This window comes from Podarcis vaucheri (genome assembly GCF_965113315.1).
Source record: "Podarcis vaucheri genome assembly, chromosome: 3".
Lineage (NCBI taxonomy): Eukaryota > Metazoa > Chordata > Lepidosauria > Squamata > Lacertidae > Podarcis > Podarcis vaucheri.
The window spans coordinates 13,240,594-13,266,166 of NC_138761.1; the positions used below are offsets into that span (position 1 = coordinate 13,240,594).

Genomic DNA, 25,573 nt, shown 5'->3' on the forward strand with positions numbered 1-25,573 from the left:
ACCTCTGGTCTAGATGACACAAGTTCACCAGCCCAACTGCTGTTCATTAAGATCGGGACCAAAATATGCAGAATGTGGAATGTGCGACTCTCCAAAAGCAGTTGGACTCCAACTCCCATCATACCTGGCCTGGGATCTGGAAGGCCACAGGTCCCCCAACCTGATACCTTGTAGATGTTGTTGGACTACAACTCCCATCAGCCCCAGTCAGCAGTTGCTAGGGCTGATGGGAGTTGTAGTGCCACCACCTGTAGAGGACATTGTGTTGGCAGAGGCTGTTACACGGTAAGAGTCACACACAATAAGTTTATTCAGATAACACATTTTCCTCTCCTGTGCCAATTATCCAAAGCGAACCCTTTCTAAACCTCTTAGCTCTTCACTCCTGTTAAAATCACGGCAAGAAAACAAGACGAAGGGTAATTTGCACAAGAGGTTTAGAAAGGGTTCCAAAGCGAACCCTTTCTAAACCTCTTAGCTCTTCACTCCTGTTAAAATCACGGCAAGAAAACAAGACGAAGGGTAATTTGCACATTTCACTCATATCAACAGAAATAACACCCCCCAAAAACATGGCGGGACTTTAATGTGAAATTGCCCCATGGCCACACTCGGTATATCATGAGAAGCACCCAAGGCTCTTGCTTTGACTTTAGAACTAACAAACCTACAGCAAAGTGAGACTCTTGTTACAACTGGGACGGCACAGATGCCATAAAGATTTGCATTGGAAATGGGCACTTACAAGTCTCTCTCCCGAAAGAACTTCCAGCAGTTTGATAAGCATCCGTCCATCGCGAAGGTCGGCGTACAAGTCCGTAATTCTACAGGACACACGTGCCAAGTGAGAGTTAACCCACTTCGTGAAAGTCTTCTTCTGGACTGCCTCTCGTTCATCTGGTGAAAAGACGTACAAAAGAATGGCAGAGTTTAAGCAGGGAGGCAATCAAAGCACATCCTGATAAGACACTTCTTTGAGTGCATGACATGATCACACCCCCTTGTCCATCAAGCCCAGCAGTCTCTCCCGCAGTGGCGTAGCGTGGGGGGTGCAGGGGGGGCCAGCCACACCGGGCGCAACATCTGGGGGGGGGCGCGCTCACACTCGCAGCTCTCTGCCCCTACCTGGCTCACTCACTCTCACTGCAGTGCTGGCTGTGCGAATCCGATCCGAGCCGCCGGGTCGCCGCCCACTGTGGAGGGGGGGGGTGCCAGGCGTGCGGTGCGGAGAGAGAGCGAGGGACTATCTGGGGGAGGGACAGTGCAGCGGCCGCCCAGCGCAGCGCTGAGCGCGGGAGAGAACCACACCAGACCAGACCAGGCAGCAGCAAGAAGAAGCTGGCAGCGGCGGCAGGTTAGGGGTTAGGGGGCGCAAATTACTTGCCTTGCCCTGGGTTAGGGGGCGCAAATTACTTGCCTTGCCCCGGGTGCTGACAACCCACGCTACGCCACTGCTCTCCCGAATTGCAGTGGTACTTCCTGGATCAGCTGGCCAGGAATTTTTAAAACTGCACATCCCAGAGGGGACCTGGGACTGTCTACATTCAGGCTGAGCTACTGACCCGCCTTGTTTCCTACTACCATTATAACCACCAATATTGTCATCCATGTTCACCTGTAATACCCAAAGAATCACCACAAGCACTGGTTACAGGAGTCTGTAGTTTACCGTATTTTCCGCTCTATAAGATGCACCAGACCATAAGATGTGCCTAGTTTTTGGAGGAGGAAAACAAGAAAAAAAATATTCTGAATCCCAGAAGCCAGAACAGCAAGAGGGATCGCTGTTCTGGCTTCTGGGATAGCCGTGTGAAGCCTCTTCAGGGCAGTGGGATGAAGGCTCCCCTTGCCTGAAGAGGCTTTGTGTGGCTAAGCCAGAAGCTAGAACGGCGAGAGGGAGCACTGTGCAGAGATCCCTCTTGCTGTTCTGGCTTCTGGGATAGCTGCGCAGCCTGCATTCACTCCATATGACGCACACACATTTCCCCTTACTTTTTAGGAGGGAAAAGGTGCGTCTTATAGAGGGAAAAATACGTTAAGTCTCACTTGGCACAGGAATATGCCTTCTATCATGCCAGACCATTGCCCTATTTAGCTCAGTGCTGCTGACACTGAATGTCTGCAGCTATCCACAGAGCCCAAGCTGTTCCCCTTATTCTTTGTTGATTTAGCTCTTCTAATAAAAAGAATGAAAGGGAGGATCGCCTAATGCAGCGTTTCTCAAACTTGAGTCTGCTGCTCTTGTTGGGCTACAAATCCCATCATCTGTAGCTAGGAGGACCAGTTGTCAGGGATGATGGGAGTTGTACTCCAGCAACAGCCTGGGAAACAAAGTTTGCGAAACACTGAAATTTGTACGGATGGTTCTAAAGCCCCACAAGGTTTGAAGTTAATCTGGTTTTACAAAAAGCCATGGGCAGACAGGGTCCAGCTTTGGCCGAGTTCTTGGGAGCACTTTCAAAACTGTTTGCACGGCCAGTTGTTGGGCAACACAGAGTTGTTTTGCCGTTGCACAAGAGCAGCACTCCAGACAGGTCACCATTGGACTGCCCAGTGACCTTGGGTTGTATTCAAAGGCGGTTCTGTCTTATTTGAAAAATAAAACTCGGCTCATGTAAAGCAGGGCAAGTGATTCCCTCTTACCCACTTCCCAAAATATGCACCTGAGGAATGTGGGATCTTTAAGGAACAGAATAAGCTGGTGCTGACCTTTAATGCCCTAAACGGCCTCGGCCCTGTATACCTGAAGGAGCGTCTCCACCCCCATCGTTCAGCCTGGACATTGAGGTCCAGCAAAGAGGGCCTTCTGGCGGTCCCCTCACTGCAAGAAGTGAGGTTACAGGGAACCAGACAGAGGGCCTTCTCAGTAGTGGCACCCGCCCTGTGGAACGCCCTCCCTTCAGATGTGAAGGAAATAAGCAGCTATCTTCTCTTTAAAAGACATCTGAAGGCAGCCCCGTTAAGGACGTTTTTAATATTTAATGCTGTATTGTTTTTAACACTTGATTGGAAGCCGCCCAGAGTGGCTGGGGAAACTCAGCCAGATGGGCGGGGTATTAATAATAATAATAATAATAATAATAATAATAATAATAATATTATATATGACATGGAAGGCTGCAGCGGTGACGGTGAAGATAAGAGTATTCAGATTTGTAGAAAGACTTTACAGCAAGGCAAAACCCCATTTGATACAACTGCCTTTAATTTTTTGTTAATCATTCCCCCCCCAAAAAAAAACCCAATAAGGCAATATTTATACGTACAGAGAATCCAAAAATATATATAAAAAAGCTCTGTGGCAAAGCACATCTTTGCATACAGACGATCTCATGCTTTTGCCTGTGTTAGAAGTTCTCAGGTAGCAGAGCTGGTGAAGATCCCTGATTGAGATCTTGGGAGACTCACTGTCAGAGCACAGCAGTGCTTCAGCTCAATGCAAAGCAAGATCCTGACGCCCAGAACAATCTTGGACGCATTCAAAATTAAATTGCAAAGCCCTGCCCCTCCCAGTCCGCCCCCACAAAAAACAACCTCAGCCTGTTGTTTTCTAAAGACCTTTTGTGATTATTTCCTCTCACAATAATGGTAGCAATATTGTCTGCACAGGACACTCAAGATTTTGGGAGGACTTCGAAGGGATTTGTACTTGGAGAGGTGAATTCCCTCTATATTCTAGCCATGGAGCCCACATTCTTTGCTTTCACTGCAAATAAACCTTGAGGCAGAGGTCTGGCTATGGTGGTCAGCCGATGTCATTTATTTAATTGCTAATTTTCTGTCTTGCCCTTCTTCCCAAAGGAGCCCTGGGTGGCAATCAGCAAAACGGTAACTTTTTTCAGTTGAAAACATCTTTAAAAAAACAACAACCCCAAACACATATCCTCACAGCCAATCATTTCAAGCATTTACAGGAACTATATTTCATCCCTGAGATGCCTGTGTGAACAAGGTACTCACTTCAGGCTGGAGGGGAAAGTTGACACACGAATGAATGTTCCTCAACATGATAGCAAGCGTTTCCTGCACATGTAAACATGGAAGCCAGGAACACATGTTCTAAGCTGCACCTCCACCATCCATTTAAAGCACGACGATACCTTTCAGTCATAGCTTCCCCCAAAGAATTCTGGGAGTTGTAGTTTGGTTAGGTTGTGTTGACACTTACGCCCCAGCATTCCCTGTGAGGAGGGACTAGCTGTTCAAGCGCCCTGAGGACAGTAGCCTGGGAAAGGAATAGGGGCCTCTGAACGACTACCAGCACCCTTGACAAACTACAGTTCCCAGAATGCTTTGGGGGAAGCCATGATTGTTTAAAGTGGCATCCCAGGGCTTTAAATGTGTGAAGTGTAGCTCCAGTTTTCAATAATAATAATAATAATACAGTGGTACCCCGCAAGACGAACGCCTCGCAAGACGGAAAACCCGCTAGATGAAAGGGTTTTCCGTTTTGGAGGCGCTTCGCAAAACGAATTTCCCTATGGGCTTGCTTCGCAAGACGACAGCCCATAGGGAAATCTCCAGGACAGCGGGGAAGCTCCGATGCCGGGCGGCGGGGGGGAACGCCTCCTCCTGCCGCGCGGCATTGGAACGAAGCTCCGATGCCGGGCGGCGGGGGGGGGGGAACGCCTCCTCCCTTCGCGCGGCATCGGAACGAAGATCCGATGCCGGGGGGAGGGGACACCTTCTCCCGCTGCCCGGCATCGGATGGCTTTCCTGAAGACTTGGGGTGGGAGGAGGGTTTTCCTTCCCACCGCCAACATTCAGAATGCTGTTCTGAATGTTGGCGGTGGGGAGGAAAAACCCTCCTCCCACGCAAGCCCCGGGAACAGAGGGAAAGCGCTGCACGCCTTCCCCTCTGTTCCCGTACCTGTCCTGAAGGCTTGCGGTGGGGAGAAAAGCCCTTCTCCGCACCGCCAACCTGGCAAGCGGTTTCCCTAGGAACGCATTAATTGATTTTCAATGCATTCCTATGGGAAACCGTGCTTCGCAAGACGAAAAACTCGCAAGAAGAAAGAACTTGCGGAACGAATTAATTTCGTCTTGCGAGGCACCACTGTAATAATAATAATAATAATAATAATAATAATAATAATAATAATATATTTATTTATTTATACCCCGCCCATCTGGCCAGGTTTCTCCATCCACTCTGGGTGGCTTCCAACCAAATATTAAAAACCACACAGCATCAGACATTAAAAACTTCCCTAAACAGGGCCGCCTTCAGTTGCCTTTTAAAAGTAAAATAGTTGTTTATTTCCTTGACATCTGATGGGATGTCCTCAGGGCGGGCGCCACTACCGAGAAGGCCCTCTGCCTGGTTCCCTGTAACCTCACTTCTCCCACCGAGGGAACCACCAGAAGGCCCTCGGAGCTGGACCTCAGTGTCCGGGCTGGATGATGGGGGTAGAGACGCTCCTTCAGGTATACTGGGCCGAGGCCATTTAGGGCTATTAAAGATCAGCACCAACACATTGAATTGTGCTTGAAAACATACTGGGAGCCAATGAAGATCTTTCAGGACCGGAATTATATGGTCTCGGCGGCCACTCCCAGTCATCAGTCTAGCGGGAGATAACTAGAGCATGCACCACTCTGGCAAGGCAGTCTGCGGGCAGATAGGGTCTCAGCCTGCATACCAGATGGTGCTGGTAGACAGCTGCCCTGGACACAGAATTAACCTGCGCCTCTATGGACTGCTGTGAGTCCAGAATGACTCCCAGGTTGCACACCTGGTCATTCAGGGCACAGTTACCCTATTCAGGACTAGGGAGTCCTCCACATCAGCCCGCCCCCGTCCCCCAAAAACAGTACTTCTGTCTTGTCAGGATTCAACCTCCTGACAAGAAGGGAGGCTCTCCATGGTGAAGCATTCGATCAAAGAAGCCCTGACCTTCCGTTTGAGGTGTGGGAGAGTTATTAGGCTTCTTGTCTGTTGCTAACCTCCAGCTTCAATACGCTACAGACCTTTGCTCTGTGACATCACTTTCTGTGGTGTGTGTGTGTTTTTATATTAAGCCTCCATTCTTGTTGCTGTTGTAACTGCTGCCTCATGGCTACAAAGTACACCCAACTTTACTTCCGTTGCCACACAGGAATGCGAAACGTCCAAGTGGAGGCTGCAGAGGTTGAAATGATTCGGGCAAACAGAACAGGGAGGCGATCCCCTTCGCTAGAAAGCACAAACCTCATTTTAGCAAAGCAAAAGACTGCAAAGCCGATACTTTAAAGCCCTATAAGGCCTAGGGTCCTCGTACCTATGGGACCGCCTCTCCTGGGATGCCCCACAGAGGACCTTATGGTTTGCAAATAATCACATTTTGGAGGTCCCGGCCTGATGGAACGCTCTGTCGCAAGAGACCAGGGTCCTGCAGGATTTGACATCTTTCCGCGCGGCCTGCAAGACGGAGCTGTTCCGCCAGGCCTTTGGTCGGGGTTCAGTCTGACTCCCTCTCCCCTTTCGTAAGAACTTGCATGAAAGTGGCCTCCCAATTTTTCTCACAGACCCATATAAGTTCAGCACAAACAGTTGGTGAGCGTCTAAGGTCCCCAACCCTAATCCGCGGGTTGCTGTATCTGATTGGATTTTATTCTGATCTTGATCTGATTTGAGGATGTATTTTAATTGATTATCTGATTTTATGTTAATGTGTTATACATTTGGTGTTTGCCGCTCTGAGCCCGGTTTTAGGCAGGGTATAAATAAAAATAATAATAATAATAATAATAATTATTATTATTACCAATGAACAAGTGGCATTGAGTTGTCCTTGTATGAGTATGGCATAATCTCATTGTTTGCTGTCATCTCTGAAAGGTTAACAGGAATCCTTCTCACCCAGTTATTTAGAACTAGCAGCAGTGTGTGTGTGTGTGTGTGTGTGTGTGTGTGTGTGTGTGTGTGTGTCTATTTATAATCCACAGTTGATTTTTTTTTACCCCCGTCTATAACTGTCTTGAATATGAAATTGTTTTAAAATATGCAATAGTTTAATATATGTTTTTATTGCTGAAGGTCATGTTGTTAAATTGCCTTTGAGGTGTCTCACAGGAAGTAATTCATAAATGGAATGGAGTGGAAATTTCGAAAAATCTCCTGAGTAGCGGGCACAGTTATGCAGATTTCCTGTGTTCCATGGGCCAGTAAAACCTCAGTGCCTAGGACTTGCCGATCGCATGGTCGGCGGTTCAAATCCCCGCGGCGGGGTGAGCTCCCGTCTTTCGGTCCCAGCTCCTGCCCACCTAGCAGTTTGAAAGCACATCAAAGTGCAAGTAGATAAATAGGTACCACTTTATAAGCGAGAAGGTAAACGGCGTTCCGTGTGCTGCACTGGCTTGCCAGAGCAGCTATGTCACACTGGCCACGTGACCCGGAAGTGTCTGCGGACGGCGCTGGCTCCTGGCCTCTAGAGTGAAATGAGCGAACAACCCTAGAGTCTGTCAAGACTGGCCCGTACGGGCAGGGGTACCTTTACCTTTACCTTTACCTTTATGGACCAGTAAAGAGACAAGCCCACGTAGGTTAGAACATCATCATCATCACCATCATCATCATCATCATACCCCACCCATCTGGGTGGGTTTCCCCAGCCACTCTGGGCAGCTCACAGCATATATAAAAACATAGTAAAATATCAAGCATTAAAAAGAACTCCACTGGCAAATTTGGTTGCTGTCCTCCACCATCCATGAGAAAATGCAGTAAGGCAATATAGACTCACAACAGGATAGAACTTTTATTTATGCCTGCCAAAATATGGATAAATTGCCATGGAAAGGTTGCCTGGAATCCAGACGAACAGTATTTTGCAGGAAGAAGTTGAGCCAATACCAGAATTTCGAGTTTTCACATTTATAGCGGATTAAAGTGTTCTGTCACCCCTAGCGTAACAAATCCGCTTTTTAAGAAAAAAAATTAAAATGACTATTTGTAGTTTGACTATCCGGAAGAATTAGACATACTACCTAAGCAAAGCAGGATGAGTGCACAAACAAATCAAAAACAATGTTCAGCGAAGACCGGATATAATCTAGCTAAACTTTGTGAAAGCAAATTTGGATGAATACGCAATAAAAAAGGTCATCTGGAGAGGCTCTAAATGAATAGTGCCTTAAGAATGTCATTTATTTCCCAATTTCCTCCGCAGAATATTAAATGCATGGGTTGTTTTTTTTAACTCAGCCATTTCCCCCGCTATTTTAGTGCCCCTAATTTCACGTTTCCATGTTTTTAGGCAAGACGTGAAAAACTGTGACTTCTCAGGGGCTGTCTGCAGCCTTCCCTGAAGTTAAACATGCAGTGCAGGGAAGAGGAGTCCCAGCTGTGTTCACAGAAAAGTTCTCCGGCTCACCCAGCAAATATGGAGAATGTTCCTGGCTGCTGTGTACACACTGAGCATGTTCCAAATACACAGTCTAACCCACATCGCAGGGGCATCGTCGGGCCATGAGAACATTCTGCGGGCTGACCTTCGCTGAGTGGATTTCAAGAAGGTTTTGTGCATTTGCCGTGGAGTGGAAACAGCAGCTGGCCATTTCTGTTTGAGAGTTTCACAACCACCGAAAAGTTTCTCCGTAGTCTCTCGCCACTTTCAAGCACATAAATCGAACGGACAATTTTCCCTACCAAACCACTTAAGTTTGAAAATGGAACAAGGATGATGTACAGTGGTACCTCAGGTTACAGACACTTCAGGTTACAGACTCTGCTAACTCAGCAATAGTACCTCAGGTTAATAACTTTGCTTCAGGATGAGAACAGAAATTGTGCTCTGGAGGTGTGGCGGCAGCGGGAGGCCCCATTAGCTAAAGTGGTACCTCAGGTTAAGAACAGTTTCAGGTTAAGAACAGACCTCCAGGACGAATTAAGTTCTTAACCCGAGGTACCACTGTATAGGTCTTGATGGATTTATTGAATGAAAGACTTTGTTCCTGTACTTAAGAGTGGATGCCAGGCCAAGTCAGCTCCTAAGGAAGGAAGGAAGAAGCATCCGCAAAAGAAGATAAAGAATTCTGGCAAAATAAATTATTGAACTATGCTGGACAAATCAGTTAACTTGAAACCCAAGAAAGAAAGAGGACTTGGGGGGGAGGAAGGGGGGAGGAATGTTTAATGCATATCTTTTAAGCTTTGTGCATAGTGTTTTACATTAAGGTAAAGGGACCCCTGACCATTAGGTCCAGTCGTGGCCGACTCTGGGGTTGCGGCGCTCATCTCGCTTTATTGGCCGAGGGAGCCAGCGTACAGCTTCTGGGTCATGTGGCCAGCATGACTAAGCTGCTTCTGGCGAACCAGAGCAGTGCACGGAAATGCCGTTTACCTTCCCACCGGAGCGGTACCTATTTATCTACTTGCACTTTGACGTGCTTTTGAACTGCTAGGTTGGCAGGAGCAGGGACTGAGCAATGGGAGCTCATCCCGTCGCGGGGATTCGAACCATCGACCTTCTGATCGGCAAGTCCTAGGCTCTGTGGTTTAATCCACAGCGCCATCCACGTATATACTAATATACCCACAGTGCCACCCGCGCATATACATGTTTAACCCACAGCACCACCCGTGCATATACTAATTAAGGTTAAGGGGTGATATGATAGCCATGTTCAAATATATAAAAGGATGTCACATAGAGGAGGGAGAAAGGTTGTTTTCTGCTGCTCCAGAGAAGCGGACACGGAGCAATGGATCCAAACTACAAGAAAGAAGATTCCACCTAAACATTAGGAAGAACTTCCTGACAGTAAGAGCTGTTCGACAGTGGAATTTGTTGCCAAGGAGTGTGGTGGAGTCTCCTACTTTGGAGGTCTTTAAGCAGAGGCTTGACAACCATATGTCAGGAGTGCTCTGATGGTGTTTCCTGCTTGGCAGGGGGTTGGACTCGATGGCCCTTGTGGTCTCTTCCAACTCTATGATTCTATGATTCTAATGTAATGTAAATGTCACTTGTAATAAGATGTAGGTTTAAAATTGGATTATTCAGAATATAAGATTTTAAGGACATGAGTGAACGAGTTCTAAACAATGGAACCAAGAGGGGGAGGGGAGGGAAGTCAAGCAAAAAATATGGTTAAAAAATGGTTTATGGTGTTTTGGTTGTTATTTTTGGAAAATTAATAAAATGTTATCAAAAAGGAAAAAGGGGGGGGGAGAAAATGCAACAAGGATAACTAAACAGTCACATGCCTTCTTGGAGGGCTGAAGTTGTGCTTTCCTCCCCACCCCCCAAAGAAGAAGAGTTTATTGAAATGCATTCTTTCTAAAAGCAAACACAGAGCTCTGAAAACATCTGGTGCAACTCTGCAAAGCCCTGCTGCACCTAAGGAGGGATTTTTCTCCCTTCCTCATTCCAATAACTAGGTGGACATCTCAGCTTGAGAATTCCATAAAAGGTACATTGGATATATCTTCATCACCTGCTTTACAAAGGCAGGTCTTCTACCTGAAGGGCTATCAGAGAACAGTTCTCTAACCATCAAATAAGTTATACAGTCCAAGTCCCATTTAAAGATAAAGAACCCTAAAAAAGAGAGCAGAACCCTAAAAAAAGAGAGCAAGAGGGGCTTTGAGGTATGGAAGTGAGAGCTAGACCATAAAGAAGGCTGATCGCCTAAGAATTGATGCTTTTGAATTATGGTGCTGGAGGAGACTCTTGAGAGTCCCATGGACTGCAAGAAGATCAAACCTCTCCATTCTGAAGGAAATCAGCCCTGAGTGCTCACTGGAAGGACAGATCCTGAAGCTGAATCTCCAATACTTTGGCCACCTCATGAGAAGAGAAGACTCCCTGGAAAAGACCCTGATGTTGGGAAAGATGGAGGGCACAAGGAGAAGGGACGACAGAGGACGAGATGGTTGGACAGTGTTCTCGAAGCTACCAGCATGCGTTTGACCAAACTGTGGGAGGCAGTGGAAGACAGGAGTGCCTGGCGTGCTCTGGTCCATGGGGTCACGAAGAGTCGGACATAACTAAACGACTAAACAACAACAGCATCAAGATTTAGCCTGGACAGCAGATCAAGCTAAGGGTGCTGACCTCACAGAACTACAATTCCCAAGACCCTTAACAAACTACAGTTCCCAAGGTTCCCTGCGGCTGTTGAAGTAGCGTAAGAGTGCTTTAAATGGAAGATGTTGGGGATGAAGATGCCAGATCAGGGAAACCCAATTTCCTCCAACTGCTGCAAAAGTTCAGCTCCACAAAAGCAAGTCAGAGAACCATAGAAGCCTTTCTTTTGGGAATTATAGGGATAGAACTACCTAAAATGTACAGAAAGCTAATCATGGATGCTACCACAGCGGCTAGAATGTTACTCGCCCCAAATTGCAAAGAAGCAGAAGTCCCAGCAAAGGAAGAATGGCTACAAAAACTTACACAGAAATGGCAAAACTTACCAGAAGAATAAGAAATCCAGATAACAAACTTTTTATAAAATAATGGAAATGGAATATTTACAGAGAAACTGTAAACAGATAAGAACATTGGCAGGATTATTGTAATAACTTGCAGTTTTACAAGAGTATAGATTTAAAGCAGATGAATAAATGAGCGAATTAAATGAATTTGGATATGCAGAAAAATATATTTAAGGAACCGCAGGAAGAGGGGGAAGGAAGTCATGTTTTGAAATGTTGAAATGATTGTAAAATTGGTGACATGTATAAAATTAGTGAAATATATAAACTTGAAAAGTATACATAAAAAATTGATTATTTTTAAAAAATCATAGAATCGTAGCGTTGGAAGGGACCCTGAGGATTATGTAGTCCAGCCCCCTGCATGCAGGAATACACCGCTGTCCCATACGGGGATTGAACCTGTAAACGTGGCATTATCAGCACCATCCATGCTTTAACCAGCTGGACAGTCGTCTTTTCCTTCATTTTGTGGGGTTATGAACAAAGCTATTTTACGGCCCAAGGGTGCAAGGCTCCATAGCTCCAGTGCACTGAACGTGCTTTGCAGGCAGAAAGGTTTTGGAATCCCTGGTTTTAAAAAGTGTCAGGTATCAGGTGATGGGAAACTTGAGACCCTGGAGAGCCACTGCTGACGGGACTAGGCTAGCTGGGCAGACAAGACTGACCTGAAAAAGCAGTTTCCAGTGTTTTTCAGGAGCATTTGCAACTCAGCAGTATGACACCTGCTTCACGTGTGTGAGCTTTCAGATTCAGTCCCCAGCTTCTTCAGGTACGGCTTGGAGAAACTGTTGTCTGAAGACCTGGACCACCACTGCCAGTCAGTGCAGTGCCTGCAGACTGTCTCGCCAGAGTGGTGCATGCTCTAGTTATCTCCCTCTTGGACTACTGCAACGCGCTCTACGTGGGGCTACCTTTGGAGGTGACCCAGAAACTGCAATTAATCCAGAATGCGGCAGCTAGACTGGTGACTGGGATTGGCCGCCGGGACCACATAACATCAGTCCTGAGAGATCTGCATTGGCTCCCAGTACGTTTCCGAGCACAATTCAAAGTGTTGGTGCTGACCTTTAAAGCCCTAAACGGCCTCGGCCCAGTATACCTGAAGGAGCGTCTCCACCCCCATCATTCAACTGAGATCCAGCGCCGAGGGCCTTCTGGCGGTCCCCTCATTGTGAGAAGTGAGGTTACAGGGAACCAGACAGAGGGCTTTCTCGGTAGTGGCGTCCGCCCTGTGGAATGCCCTCCCTTCAGATGTGAAGGAAATAAGCAGCTATCTTCTCTTTAAAAGACATCTGAAGGCAGCCCTGTTCAGGGAAGTCTTTAATATTTAATGCTGTACTGTTTTTAACACTTGATTGGGAGCTGCCTAGAGTGGCTGGGGAAACTTAGCCAGATGGGCGGGGTATAAATAAATAAATAAATAATATATTATTATTATTATTATTATTATTATTATTATTATTATTATTATTATTATTATTATATTGAGCTAGATGCGTGAGGAAGCTTCCTGTGTTTTCAAGACCTCTGAGGCACTTTTTTCTGAAGGCACTTTTTCTGAGGCACTTTTCCCAGTTTTGAGTTGCACTCCACCCCCCCTCAAATGCCCACTTTTCAAGGAGACACCTGCTCTGCCCGTTTGCTTGTTTTTCCTCTTTCCTCCCCCTCCCTCTTTCCTTTTGTGCTACGTCCTTTAGATTACAAACCTGCAGGCAAAGAACGGTTTTCTTAAGATTAGGTATATTGCTTTCAAAATTGGTTTACACGGCAATTTACATTATGAATAGCAGAGAAAATAAGATAGACGAGGAACATCCTTATGATAATATTTATTAAATATTAAATAAATATTCCTATAAATATTAAATATTTGTAGGAAAGACGAGATCATCAGAGGTAAAACAGATACAGGGATGGAGGGGAACCCGCAAGAAAAAGTGTCGTTGGAAATAACACTTGCCCTTCTCTTTATCTACTGAGTTACAAAACTCTTACAGAACCAGAAAAGGACTAATACGAACCCTTGTTTCTTATTCCAAAATATTTTGAAGCGGGGGTTATTCTTGTTCAAACTCTCTTGTTTTTAACTGATCTTCCAGAAGCGGCTCCCGGAGCCGTCCTGTCTGTAGAGCAGCCGAAATACGCTTTCCGTAAATAAACGATTAAACAAGCAATTGTTATTGATCATTAATTAGCCGGGCATGACATCTAAGGCTCCGGGAGCCTTAAAGGGGTTGTGCAGAAGGATAAAAGCTTTGTATCTGCAGGGTAGGGTGGGAGACCAGGGCTGAAGATTTCTAATTAAAGCCAGAGGATATGGGTGGAGTAGCCAAACGTCAGATATCAGTTGTTTCCTTGGGTCTGTATACACACAGAGAGGGGAGGGAGACAATCTAAGCATCGTACAAAGCTCACGCAGCAGGAAAAGGGAAGTAGCTCTCTAGAGTTTTGCATTGATAACACAGAGAGTCGGACTTATCTCTAGAGCCACTTCCACCAGGCGGAAACCCCAGAGGACGCAAATAAGCTGTCCAAATAAAGGGCTGGTAACTTGGGAGTTTGGGTCAGGATTTGACATGTGTCCCTACAGGTACAATGCACCTTTACATGGGGCTGCCCTTGAAGAAGCGAGAGCTGGGCCATAAAGAAGGCTGATCGCCGAAGAATTGATGCTTTTGAATTATGGTGCTGGAGGAGACTCTTGAGATGATTTTGGATATAACATAGAGTACGACAAGTGGGCGAGGCTATGGAATAAAGGAATGAAGTTCACGGCATGCGTCACATTAAGGGAAAACCTGGAAAAAATGATGTACCGATGGTACATCACCCCGGTAAAATTGGGGAAAATGTATAAAATTGGAAACAAAGCATGCTGGAAATGTAAGCAGAAGGATGGGGACGTTTACCATATGTGGTGGGTTTGTGAGGAAATGGGGAAAAAAATTGGGAGCTTATATATAACGAATTAAAGAAAATTTTCAAATATACTTTTTCAAAGAAACCAGAGGCATTTTTGTTAGGAATACTGGGTGACGAAATTAAAAAGGAAGATCAGAGATTGTTTCAATATGCCACAGTGGCAGCCAGGGTATTGATAGCTCAAAAATGGAAATCAGCAGAGATCCCTATGGTTATGGATTGGCAAGTAAAATTATTTGAATACGCAGAATTAGCAAGAATGACACATAAAATTAGACACCAAGAAGGCACAAAGTTTATTGAAGAATGGAGTAAATTTGTGACATATATTGAAAGTAATTGTAGAAATTTAAAAACTACAGTAGGCTTAACATAAACCTTGTGACGTGTACATAATTGGAAGAGAAACTGTAAGAGTAGAAGTATACGAAGAAAACCGCAACGGGATAGGAAGGAAGTTGAGGCATGATCCAACGCAATGTAAATAAGATGATGGTACCAAAGAATGATTGTTAAGAGTGTTTGTTTTAGTTTTTGATTGTTTGTTCTGGATTGTTTTCTGTTTTCTGTTTAACTGAAAATCTCAATAAAAATAATTTAAAAAAAAGAAAAGAAAAGAAACTACCAGCATGAGTTTGACCAAACTGCGGGAGGCAGTGGAAGACAGGAGTGGCTGGCGTGCTCTGGTCCATGGGGTCACAAAGGGTCGGACACAACTAAACAACTAAACAACAACAACAAGCCATTGAAGACCATTTGGAAATTTGCATCCAGAAACTGTGACTTAGGCTAGCTGTGCATTTGTGTAAAGGAATATTGGCAAAAGATTATAAAGGTTGTTTCTGATGTATTTCAGGTTAAGACAGAAGTCAATAGAGAAATGCTTATCTCAGGAATACTGGGGAATAGTAAAATAGAAAGAAAAGAGCAAGATTGGTATAAAATTATGATCTTAGCTGGTATGCTTGTTATTGCCTCGGGATGGAAAGAAAATGATGAATGGACAATGGAAAAATGGAATGACTATGTTTTTGAATATATACAATCTGATATATTTGAACAGGTAATGACGGAAGATATATGGGAAAATAAATCTCAAAAGATTTTGAATAAATGGTCAAGTAATAGGAAATGGATAGCACGGGGGGAAGCCAATGCAAGCATCCAAATTAGAATGAATAATCTGTGCACATGGTTAAAGATTTGAAGAGATAACAATTTTGGGGGGGAGGGGTTAAAGGGGAGGGAGGAAGGGAAAAAGATTGACTGGAAGTCATTGAATTCTTAAGAAGAACATGATACAATGTAACAAACACTAATATTTTTTCTATGGATAATTTTGTTATATGTTACTTTTTTTAATTTCAATAAAGCATTTTAAAAACACACACACAAAACTTAGGCTAGCAGGGATTGGTACTGAAACAATTCCAGTAGGTTTCTCAGCTCAATTCAGATGGCTGGCCATAATGTTTGAAGCCCTGCAAAGCTGAGGAACCAGATATTGCTGGACTGCCGTCCGGCCATTGCGGACAATAGTGAGCCAGATGAGTCAGAGGTCCGACTCAGTAAAAGCCAACTTCCTATACCCACAGGTAACAACACACAACTCGGCGGTTCATTCTCATTCATTTCAATGGGTTCAGGGGCCGGCCCTGACATTGGGCAGAATGAGGCAGCCACCTCAGGCAGCAGATGCTATGGGGCGAAAAGCAGCGAGAGCCACGGAGTCTGCCCTGCAGCCAAGTAAGCTAGCCTGCTGCCCTCAGGTGTGGTGGGGAACTCTGCCCCATTGCTGGAGGGCAGCTTTCATACATGGAATGAGGGAGATATCTCAGTCAGAAAATGTCTTTTGGTCAGCTCTGAACACACTCATTTATACCAAATGAACAGCAGAGTGTGAGGGGCACAGATGGGGGAGCACAGAGCTATCTATTTACTGTATTTTTTGCTCTATAAGACTCACTTTTCCCCTCCTAAAAAGTAAGGGGAAATGTGTGTGCGTCTTATGGAATGAATGCAGGCTGCGCAGCTATCACAGAAGCCAGAACAGCAAGAGGGATTGCTGCTTTCACTGCGCAGCGATCCTTCTTGCTGTTCTAGCTTCTGAGATTCAGAATATTTTTTTTCTTGTTTTCCTCCTCCAAAAACTAGGTGCGTCTTGTGGTCTGGTGCGTCTTATAGAGCGAAAAATACGGTATTTAAATACCACATTTTTCCATCTATAAGACGCCCCCCTTGTATAAGACGCCCCCTATTTTGGGGGACTCAGGTTTAAGAAAATGGAGAGAGATGGCCCAGAGTATAAGACGTCCCCTAATTTTTGACATTATTTTTTAGGGGAAAGAACCTAGTCTTTTACACAGAAAAAACAGTACTTCTAAGCTGCGCTATCGTAGGAAGCATGTGCAGCGTACAAACATTCACATTCTAAAGACCTGTCACAGCAGTACGGTGTTGAAATGGTGTCTAAAAGAAAAGCAGTGAGGGGACTCCCACTGGAATTCTATTGGCAAGGAGTTCCACAGACAGGGCCAGCCACGCTAAAGCCTGATGAAGGTCGGCTGAACCTCAGGGGCACAGGGGAAGACCACCCAAAGGGGCCTATCAGAAGACCTCAGGAGCATAAGGGATTCGGTATTTTGGTCCCGAGCCATTTGAGGCACAAGATCCTTGAAATCTGGCAGCAAATTGGAACCGGTGCTGCTCTCTCAGCAAAAGAGTAACATGGCAGTCTGGCTGCTGCGTTCTGCAGCAGATACAAAGGCAGCCCCACGTGAAGGAAATCTCAAGCCTTGAGGTGACGTTCAGCTGGGCGATCCCAAAATCTCTCCCCAAGCGCCTCCTGCCAGATACACTTTTGGAATCTGAGGCCTCCTTGCCAAACAAAGGAACATCTCTTGTTGCGATGCCAGCCATGTATCCGCTGGGTTTGAAATAAAGGCATTGCAGATAAAATTGCCAACCACATTCTAAACGCTTCATGGTAGAATTTAGTCATGCTTTATTTGTTTGGGGTAGCTCGTTCATTCTGCTTTAAAGCGTTTGAACCACAGTGATGCAGAAGGCAGAATTGTCATCCTACGTGTTTACTCAGGTGAGCGAACCTATAATCATCATTCATCATTTATGTGGCATTATTGTGTTTTGCAGTCGCTTGGCACTCCTTCCCACAACCATTCAGGGTTGGAGGACATGTTTTAATGCTGAAAGCAAGGAGTGAAACGGAGACCATGTTGCTCAAAGCTAATCTGTTGATTTTATCCAAGCAGGGAAACTGTGGATATCAGTTTTGGATCTTTAACTATGGTTTAAAGTCCTGGTTTGCTCTGAGAAACTGAAAACCATAGTTTCCCAATTTGGACTGAAACAGTAAACTAAGGAAGATTTTGACACTGCATTCAGGAACACCATGAAGGGAGGAGAGAAATAAGTGCAAAGACAAAAGTCTCATTCAAAACTTAAAAGTGGGATAGGATTGTTAAAACCAGGACTACTCTGTCTGCTATTCCCTGGCGGATCACGCTGGGAATGTTGAAAGAACAGATTTCTGAAATCCTTCTGTTTGTTCAGGGCATGCTAACGCTGATGAAATCTCCACTCAGGCTATCAGGGTGAATGGGATTATTCTGGTGTAACACGTCCACTGACTCACCCCTCCAGCATGATAAAAAGGTCAATAGTGCAAAAAAAGAAAATAAAAGAGGAAGGCAGGGCAAGAGTCACATTGCTGTCAGGAGATTCAGGATGCAGGGAATTGTTTTCTCAAGAAATGGAAATACGCCTTTAGATCCCGCCCCACCCGCCAGAGCTCAATAAATTCCTGCAATTCCTGGAGTTTTTCCCTTTCAAGGAGGATACCCTTGAAGACACTGCTGCCCTGTGAGAGCAGCTTTCTTCTGTTGCTCCTCTTCGAGAAGCTGTGAAACCATCGCCCAAAAGAGAACCTTTGGAACCAAAGCAGGCAAAGTACTCGCTGTGGAATTTATTTTTTATTTTTTGCTGGCAACAGGCTCTACCAATTAACAAAGAAAAACCAGAATTGACCCGAAGCTGAACTTTAGATTTCATGCAGCTTATCACACTGCACGTGTTGTTAAAGGGCTTGCCCATGCCAGGATGTCTGTGTTATCGACACAACCGCTTTCTGCGAACGGCCACTTATAATATTCCATTATCCACCTCTGTACTTCTCTGTATTTTATTGGCTTTAGACTTCACAGTTTATACAGTCACTTTCCCTGCCCCCAATGCAATGCAATATAGCATTTCATGCATCTGATGTACAGTGGTCCCTTGGTTTGCATATGTCTTGGTTTGCATATGTTTTGGATTAAAAAACGTCAAACCCGGAAGTGCGTGACCCGGTTTGCAACCTTTTTTTGGATTACAACCCCCCCTTTTTTTGGGGGGGGATTACGGACAAAAAATTTTTGGAGGCCCCATTGGCGAAAGCGCGCCTTGGGTCACAACCTGTTTTGGTTTACAAATGGACCTCTGGAACGGATTATGGTTATAAACGTACAAGCACCATTCAAAGTGTTGGTGCTGACCTTGAAAGCCCTAAACGGCCTCGGCCCAGTATACCTGAAGGAGCATCTCCACCCCCATCATTCTGCCCGGACACTGAGGTCCAGTGCCGAGGGCCTTCTGGCGGTTCCCTCAATGCGAGAAGCCAAGTTACAGGGAACCAGGCAGAGAGCCTTCTTGGTAGTGGCACCCGCCCTGTGGAACGCCCTCCCATCAGATGTCAAAGAGATAAACAACTACCTGACATTTAGAAGACATCTGAAGGCAGCCCTGTTCAGGGAAGTTTTTAATGTGTGATATTTTAATGTATTTTTAATCTTTGTTGGAAGCCGCCCAGAGTGGCTAGGGAGACCCAGCCAGATGGGTGGGGCACAAATAATAAATTATTATTATTATTATTAACCAAAGTACTACTGTATTCCACAAAAGGCATAAACTTATACCTTAATAAATCCGTTAGTCCTTAAGGTGTCACAACACTCTTCTTTGTTTCTATTTCATGTGTACTTAGAATCATAGAATCATAGATTTGGAAGGGACCACGAGGCTCGTCCATTCCAAGCCCCTGCAATACAGGAATCTTTGGCCCAACATGGGGCTTGAACTCATTACCCTAAGATTAGGAGTCTTAGGCTCTATGGTACTGTGCATAGTCCAGCCCTAGGGATTTAGGAAGCTGCCTTAAACAGAGACAAACCAGAGGTCTATCTAGATTCTAGCACAATACCGTCTATTGTAATAAACCAAAATCTGCCCTTATTCCCTTATGGGGAACACAAGAGCCCTTATAGTGTCCTTTGTAGGTTCTCCATCGGTCAGAGAAAATAACAGAGGCCAACCAGAGACTATTGAGAAGCAAAGCAGCTAGTAAGCCTAATCTTTATTGAACTGTTGCAACAGAGTGCTCCCCTCACACAGGAGGAGGAAAGGAGGAGGACCCAGAACCCAGGTGTGCCTACGCTTATATAAACATTTTAAATTGCCTTCCCTGGAGCTCAAGACCGCCCCTCCATACATCATACATACATCACAGAAGGGGTGTAACCCAAGACCACCCCCCACAAACATCATACCTACATCACAGAAAAGGTGGTCTACAACCGAAATTTGAATGTTGTTGTTTTTCCTGTCTGCCAGGTTACCTGATAATGCCTTCTCTGACTGCCTTTCCTGGTAGTCTGGCCATTCTTTTGAGATGGTGATTACCCAATTCCTGTAACAAGGAAGGTTTTTTCACCTCCTCCCTCCTTGGCAGAGAAACATTTGGTCAGCTTGGGAGTCAAAATGGTTTCAGGACTGTCTTCCTGTGCTGCTTCAGACATGTGGTTTGTATATTTATGTACATGTTTGCTTGGTTCATTTATGAACATTTATTATATATCCAAGACCTTAAAATTCTTGTAACACTATACACTGATTGGCAGCAACACGTTCAGGAAGAGGTTTTTTTCCATCTCTACATGGTGATGCCAGGAACGGAACCCAGAACCTTCTGCCATGGATTCTTTAGTTGAGATTCCTGAGTTGCAGGGGGTTGAACTAGATGACCCCCAGGTTCCCTTCCAACTCTACAACTCTTGATTCTCTTATTCTACAAAAATGATTCTGTGATTCTTGCATCCCCACGAACAGTCTCAATACTATTTTTCTACATGCGATGAGGTTAGGACTCCCTGCCCCTGTCATGGTGGAACAATCAAACATAATGATGATGATAATAATAATAATAATAATAATAATAATAATAATTTACTATTTATACCCCACCCATCTGGCTGGGCTTCCCCAGCCACTCTGGGCGGCTTCCAACAAAATATTAAAATACAGTAATGCATCAAACATTGAAAGCTCCCTGAACAGGGCTGCCTTCAGATGTCTTCTAAAAGTCTGGTAGTTGTTGTTGTCTTTGACATCTGGTGGGAGGGCGTTCCACAGGGCAGGTGCCACTACCGAGAAGGCCCTCTGCCTGGTTCCCTGTAACTTGGCTTCTCGCAGTGAGGGAACCGCCAGAAGGCCCTTGGCGCTGGACCTCAGTGTCTGGGTAGAACAATGGGGTGGAGACACTCCTTCAGACAAACCTCCCCATTTAACGTCAGCAATGGCACAGTCAAAAGATTTACCATGTGGTTTTTTTGCTGATCGTCTGCACTGGCCCCCTTAGCAGCCCATCACAGAGGCAGAAAACAAAGCACAGTTCGAAGCTCAAAAGGGTATTTGACAACCTACTGACCAACTGACCAAATAATCTGAGATGTTATAATAAGAGGAACACATTATCCTTCCTGGAGCTACTGCTCATTCCACATAATTAATGCCACCCTTACTGAATAGCTAGAGGTGCTTTTTGGGGGTGGCGCAGAAGAAGCTCGCCTGATTTCTTTATTTGAAAAGCACAAGCGGTGAGCCACATCAGAGGAAACTCAGGGAATGTTTTGCCCAAGAGCTATAGTTTGGGGTGCACAACATCACAGGATAGAGTTTCAAAGGAAAGTGGGGGTACTTAGGAATACCCACATGTCAGCCAGGATTCAGCTGGAAGGTGGGCTTTTTAAATGGCTTCATGTTGCATACTGATTTTAAACGGCAATTTCTATAATCTTTGCTTTCAAGCAGGCTAACCAGCCCCCAAGCTCTGCGCGTAGAGCAAATGAATTCAGATAAATACTGCAAAAGGAGAGAAGGATGTGGCTGGCTGGCAAACGTTTTAAGACTTTTTAGGCCATTTATAATTGCCAGCTTAAGGATGGAGACCAGCCCCCTCCTGAAGTTGACAGGGATACTGGCTGCCCAGGAGGTACCGGCTTAGGGATCACCCAGATCCTCTATGATCTGCAACTGGATAGCTCAGTCAGTAGAGCACAATGCTCTTCATCTCTGGCTGTGAGTTCAAGTCCCACGCTGGGCAAAAGTTTCCTGCTTTGCAGGGGGTTGGAATAGATGACCCTCAGGATCCCTTCCAATTCTACGTCTATGATTCTATGAGAAACCAGCTCTTCTTCTTCTTTGGAGATCAAGTAAGATAAATACGGTTTATCCGCAAACACGGTTTTAACTGTGGGTCCGTAAGTGACTGCGGAGGCCAATTCTGGATCCACACGTCCTTCCACAGTGGGGACATTGGTTTCCGGACGAGAGTTGACCACGGTGTGGATTTGCCAGCTTGCCTTCCTCTTAGCACGTTTCTCCCTTTCATCCTGAGTTCGAGTGTCTTCAAAGCCATTGACACCTTTGGTAGAGGCTGTTCTCCAATTGGAGGGCTCACAGGCCAGTGTTTCCCAGTTTATACTACATTTTTTAAAGATTTGCCTTGAGAGTCTTTAAAACCTCTTTTGTTGATCACCAGCATTACGCTTTCCATTTTTATGTTTGGAGGAGAGTAGTTGCTTTGGAAGACGATAATACAGCATCCACACAACATGACCAGTCCAACGAAGTTGATGTTGAAGAATCATTGCTTCGACAATGCCTGGGACTTTTCAATTGAGAGAAGAGGGCGAGTCTGGAACAGGGTACAGGTGTCTTAAAAATCTGCATGTGTTGGAGAAAGTCGACAGAGAATGGCTCTTCTTCCTCTCGCAGTAGTAGAACTTAGAATCCTTCTGATGAAGCGGCAGGGCTCTTACTATGTTCTTATGTTCCTACGGGGTTTGCCAAGGCCAGTTTAGAGCTGGGATTAGCACAGAGACCTCCCAAGCCTGCCTTTTAATAACAAACAGAATTGACCAAACCAGGCCTTCCAAAATAACGAAAAAAAGGGGGGATACTTTAGAATTTAATCAGCGGCCAAAACAAGCCTGCCCCTTCTACTTTGATACTACTTAAGCCTCAGGGAGATGATAAACAGTTATATAAAAGAATCTGCAAGCATCCGGGGTGAAATAGCAGTGGAAGCTGCATGAGTATGGCTAAAAAACAAAACAAAAAAGGGATCTCAGGGTTGCTGGTTGTGTGATGCCCTGATACAGCAGGAGGGCATGAGAAAATCAGCCATCTGGAAAAGCCTCGCATACCAATATACGCAACATAAGAAGTCATCTGAGGTTATCAATTTTAAAGCGACAGCTTTTTTTCTCCTTCAAAAAGAATTGCAGCTATTTTTATTTTTTTCAAAAGAGGAATAAATCACATTTCTAAGCAGTTTTACGGTCAAACGTGCTGTGTGCACTGAGAGCGCCTTCCTAAATCGGCTCAACAAGACGCTTAACCATGTTACGGCGCCTAGGGTGAGGTACGAATTAAGCACCATGTGTGAAAAGTTAATTGCGCATTGCACAAGTGTCGTCCCCCCACCCCCTGCCTGCAGAACTGACTGCCGATCCATCTAGCTCAAGGATGCTCACCAGAGCTCATTCCTGAGACAGGACTAGAAACCTATCATTTACCCTGTCTGGCTGCTTGCAGAATTCAGAGGGTGTGTATCATATCCAAAAGGACAGGTGCCATTTTTTCACAGCCATCCACCCTCCATAGCCATCTCTGTTTATGATTGCGGTTTGAGGCAAACCATCGTTTGGCGTTTCGTCCCAACCAGGAAACTATGGTTTGCATTAGCTCTGCAATTCTGAATCAGAAACCAGGATGTAGGGAAGAATGAAAGACCACAGGAGTCGATTCCTCATTCATGTAACTTCAGTCCACGACTTGGCAATTTGTCTGAACAACCACACAGGGAGTTGCCTTCTGGCTAAGCTTGAAACTACCACAGGAGCCAACAAAAACCAATGTCCCAGAATTCTGAATTGGCTTCCTTTTCCGTAATATTCTAACTGCAAGACACACCCTGGGTACTTTTTCCTTTTATCTTCCGAACCTTAATGTGGCAATGGGCTCAAGGTTTTCAGACTCTCAACCGCAGTCGTTTAAAAAGCGATGTGCTCCTGTTTTCAGCATGACAGATTTAACAGAAACTATTGTTGCAAAAGGGATGTGGGTGGCGCTATGGGTTAAACCACAGAGCCTAGGGCTTGCCAATGGGAAGGTTGGTGGTTCGAATCCCCACAACGGGATGAGCTCCCGTTGCTCGGTCCCTGCTCCTGCCAACCTAGCAGTTCGAAAGCACGTCAAAGTGCAAGTAGATAAATACCGTATTTTTCGCTCTATAAGACGCACCACACCACAAGATGCACCTAGTTTTTGGAGGAGGAAAACAAGAAAAAAAATATTCTGAATTTCAGAAGCTAGAACAGCAAGAGGGATCGCTGCGCAGTGAAAGCAGCAATCCCTCTTGCTGTTCTGGCTTCTGTGATAGCTGCGCAGCCTGCATTCACACCATAAGACGCACACACATTTCCCCTTACTTTTTAGGAGGGGAAAAGTGAGTCTTATAGAGCAAAATATACAGTAGGTACTGCTCCGGCGGGAAGGTAAACGGCGTTTCTGTGCGCTGCTCTGGTTCACCAGAAGCGGCTTAGTCATGCTGGCCACATGACCCGGAAGCTGTACGCAGCTCCCTTGGCCTATAAAGCGAGATGAGCGCTGCAACCCCAGAGTCGGTCACGACTGGACCTAATGGTCAGGGGTCTCTTTACCTTTACTTATTGTTGCAGAAATGAAAGTATTCAGCAAAGTTATCAATGTCCTAAGCATGTTTACATGGAAAGAAGTCTGACTGGATTCAAGAATGTTTACTCCAAATAAGTTTGCATAAAGATCATAAACTAATAGCACAATCTGATGTATGTTTACTTAAAGATTGTCTGCCCCATTATGTTCAGTGGGGATTACCCTGAAGAGGACTGCCGCTTTATAGATAATGCCCCTTTTCACTAGCTGTCTTGAATTGTTGGTAAAAATGCCGCTTCGGTCTCATTCCAATATTTTTTAGCGGAAATGGCTGTGTCTACGTGAGGAAGTCTGTTAGTTGGGCCACCAGGGTTGACCTGGGTCACTTGCATTGTTCTCTCACTGAAACTCTGGGGGCATTGTCTTGCAAGAATAAAGTCTTCTTTGGATTCCTTTTTTTAGCAACAGAAAAACATGTCTCCTCCCTTCCCCACCTCACCCTTGCCCTGCCCTGCCTCCCTCATAATAATAATAATTTATTATTTATACCCCACCCATCTGGCTGGGCTTCCCCAGCCACTCTGGGCGGCTTCCATCAAATTATTAAAATATAGTAATGCATCAAACATTAAAAGCTTCCCTAAACAGGGAGGCGGGTGGCGTTATGAGTTAAACTACAGAGCCTAGGACTTGCCAATCAGAAGGTCGGCGGTTCGAATCCCCGCAACGGGGTGAGCTCCCGTTGCTCGATCTCTGCTCCTGCCAACCTAGCAGTTCGAAAGCACATCAAAGTGCAAGTAGATAAATAGGTACCGCTCTGGCAGGAAGGTAAACTGTTTAAAGGTAAAGGTAAAGGGACCCCTGACCATTAAGTCCAGTCGTGACCGACTCTGGGGTTGCAGCGCTCATCTCGCTTTATTGGCCGAGGGAGCCGGCGTACAGCTTCCGAGTCATGTGGTAAGCATGACTAGGCCGCTTCTGGCAAACCAGAGCAGCGCACGGAAATGCCGTTTACCTTCCCGCCGCAGTGGTACCTATTTATCTACTTGCACTTTGATGTGCTTTCGAACTGCTAGGTTGGCAGGAGCAGGGGCCGAGAAACGGGAGCTCACCCCGTCATGGGGATTTGAACCGCCAACCTTCTCATCAGCAAGTCCTAGACTCTGTGGTTTAACCCACAGCACCACCCGCGTCCCTCTG

General features: G+C 45.4%; 1 protein-coding gene across 3 annotated transcripts in view; it reads right to left on the minus strand.

Annotated features, from left to right (window-relative positions):
* Nucleotides 1-25,573, minus strand: part of SPTBN1 (spectrin beta, non-erythrocytic 1) — a 244,607-nt gene that overhangs the window by 92,703 nt on the left and 126,331 nt on the right. For all 3 annotated transcript variants that reach the window (XM_082217182.1, XM_082217180.1, XM_082217181.1), the window contains one exon: nucleotides 746-897. In XM_082217182.1, coding sequence (XP_082073308.1) covers nucleotides 746-897 — 152 coding nt within the window. The remainder of the gene's footprint in view (nucleotides 1-745; nucleotides 898-25,573) is intronic.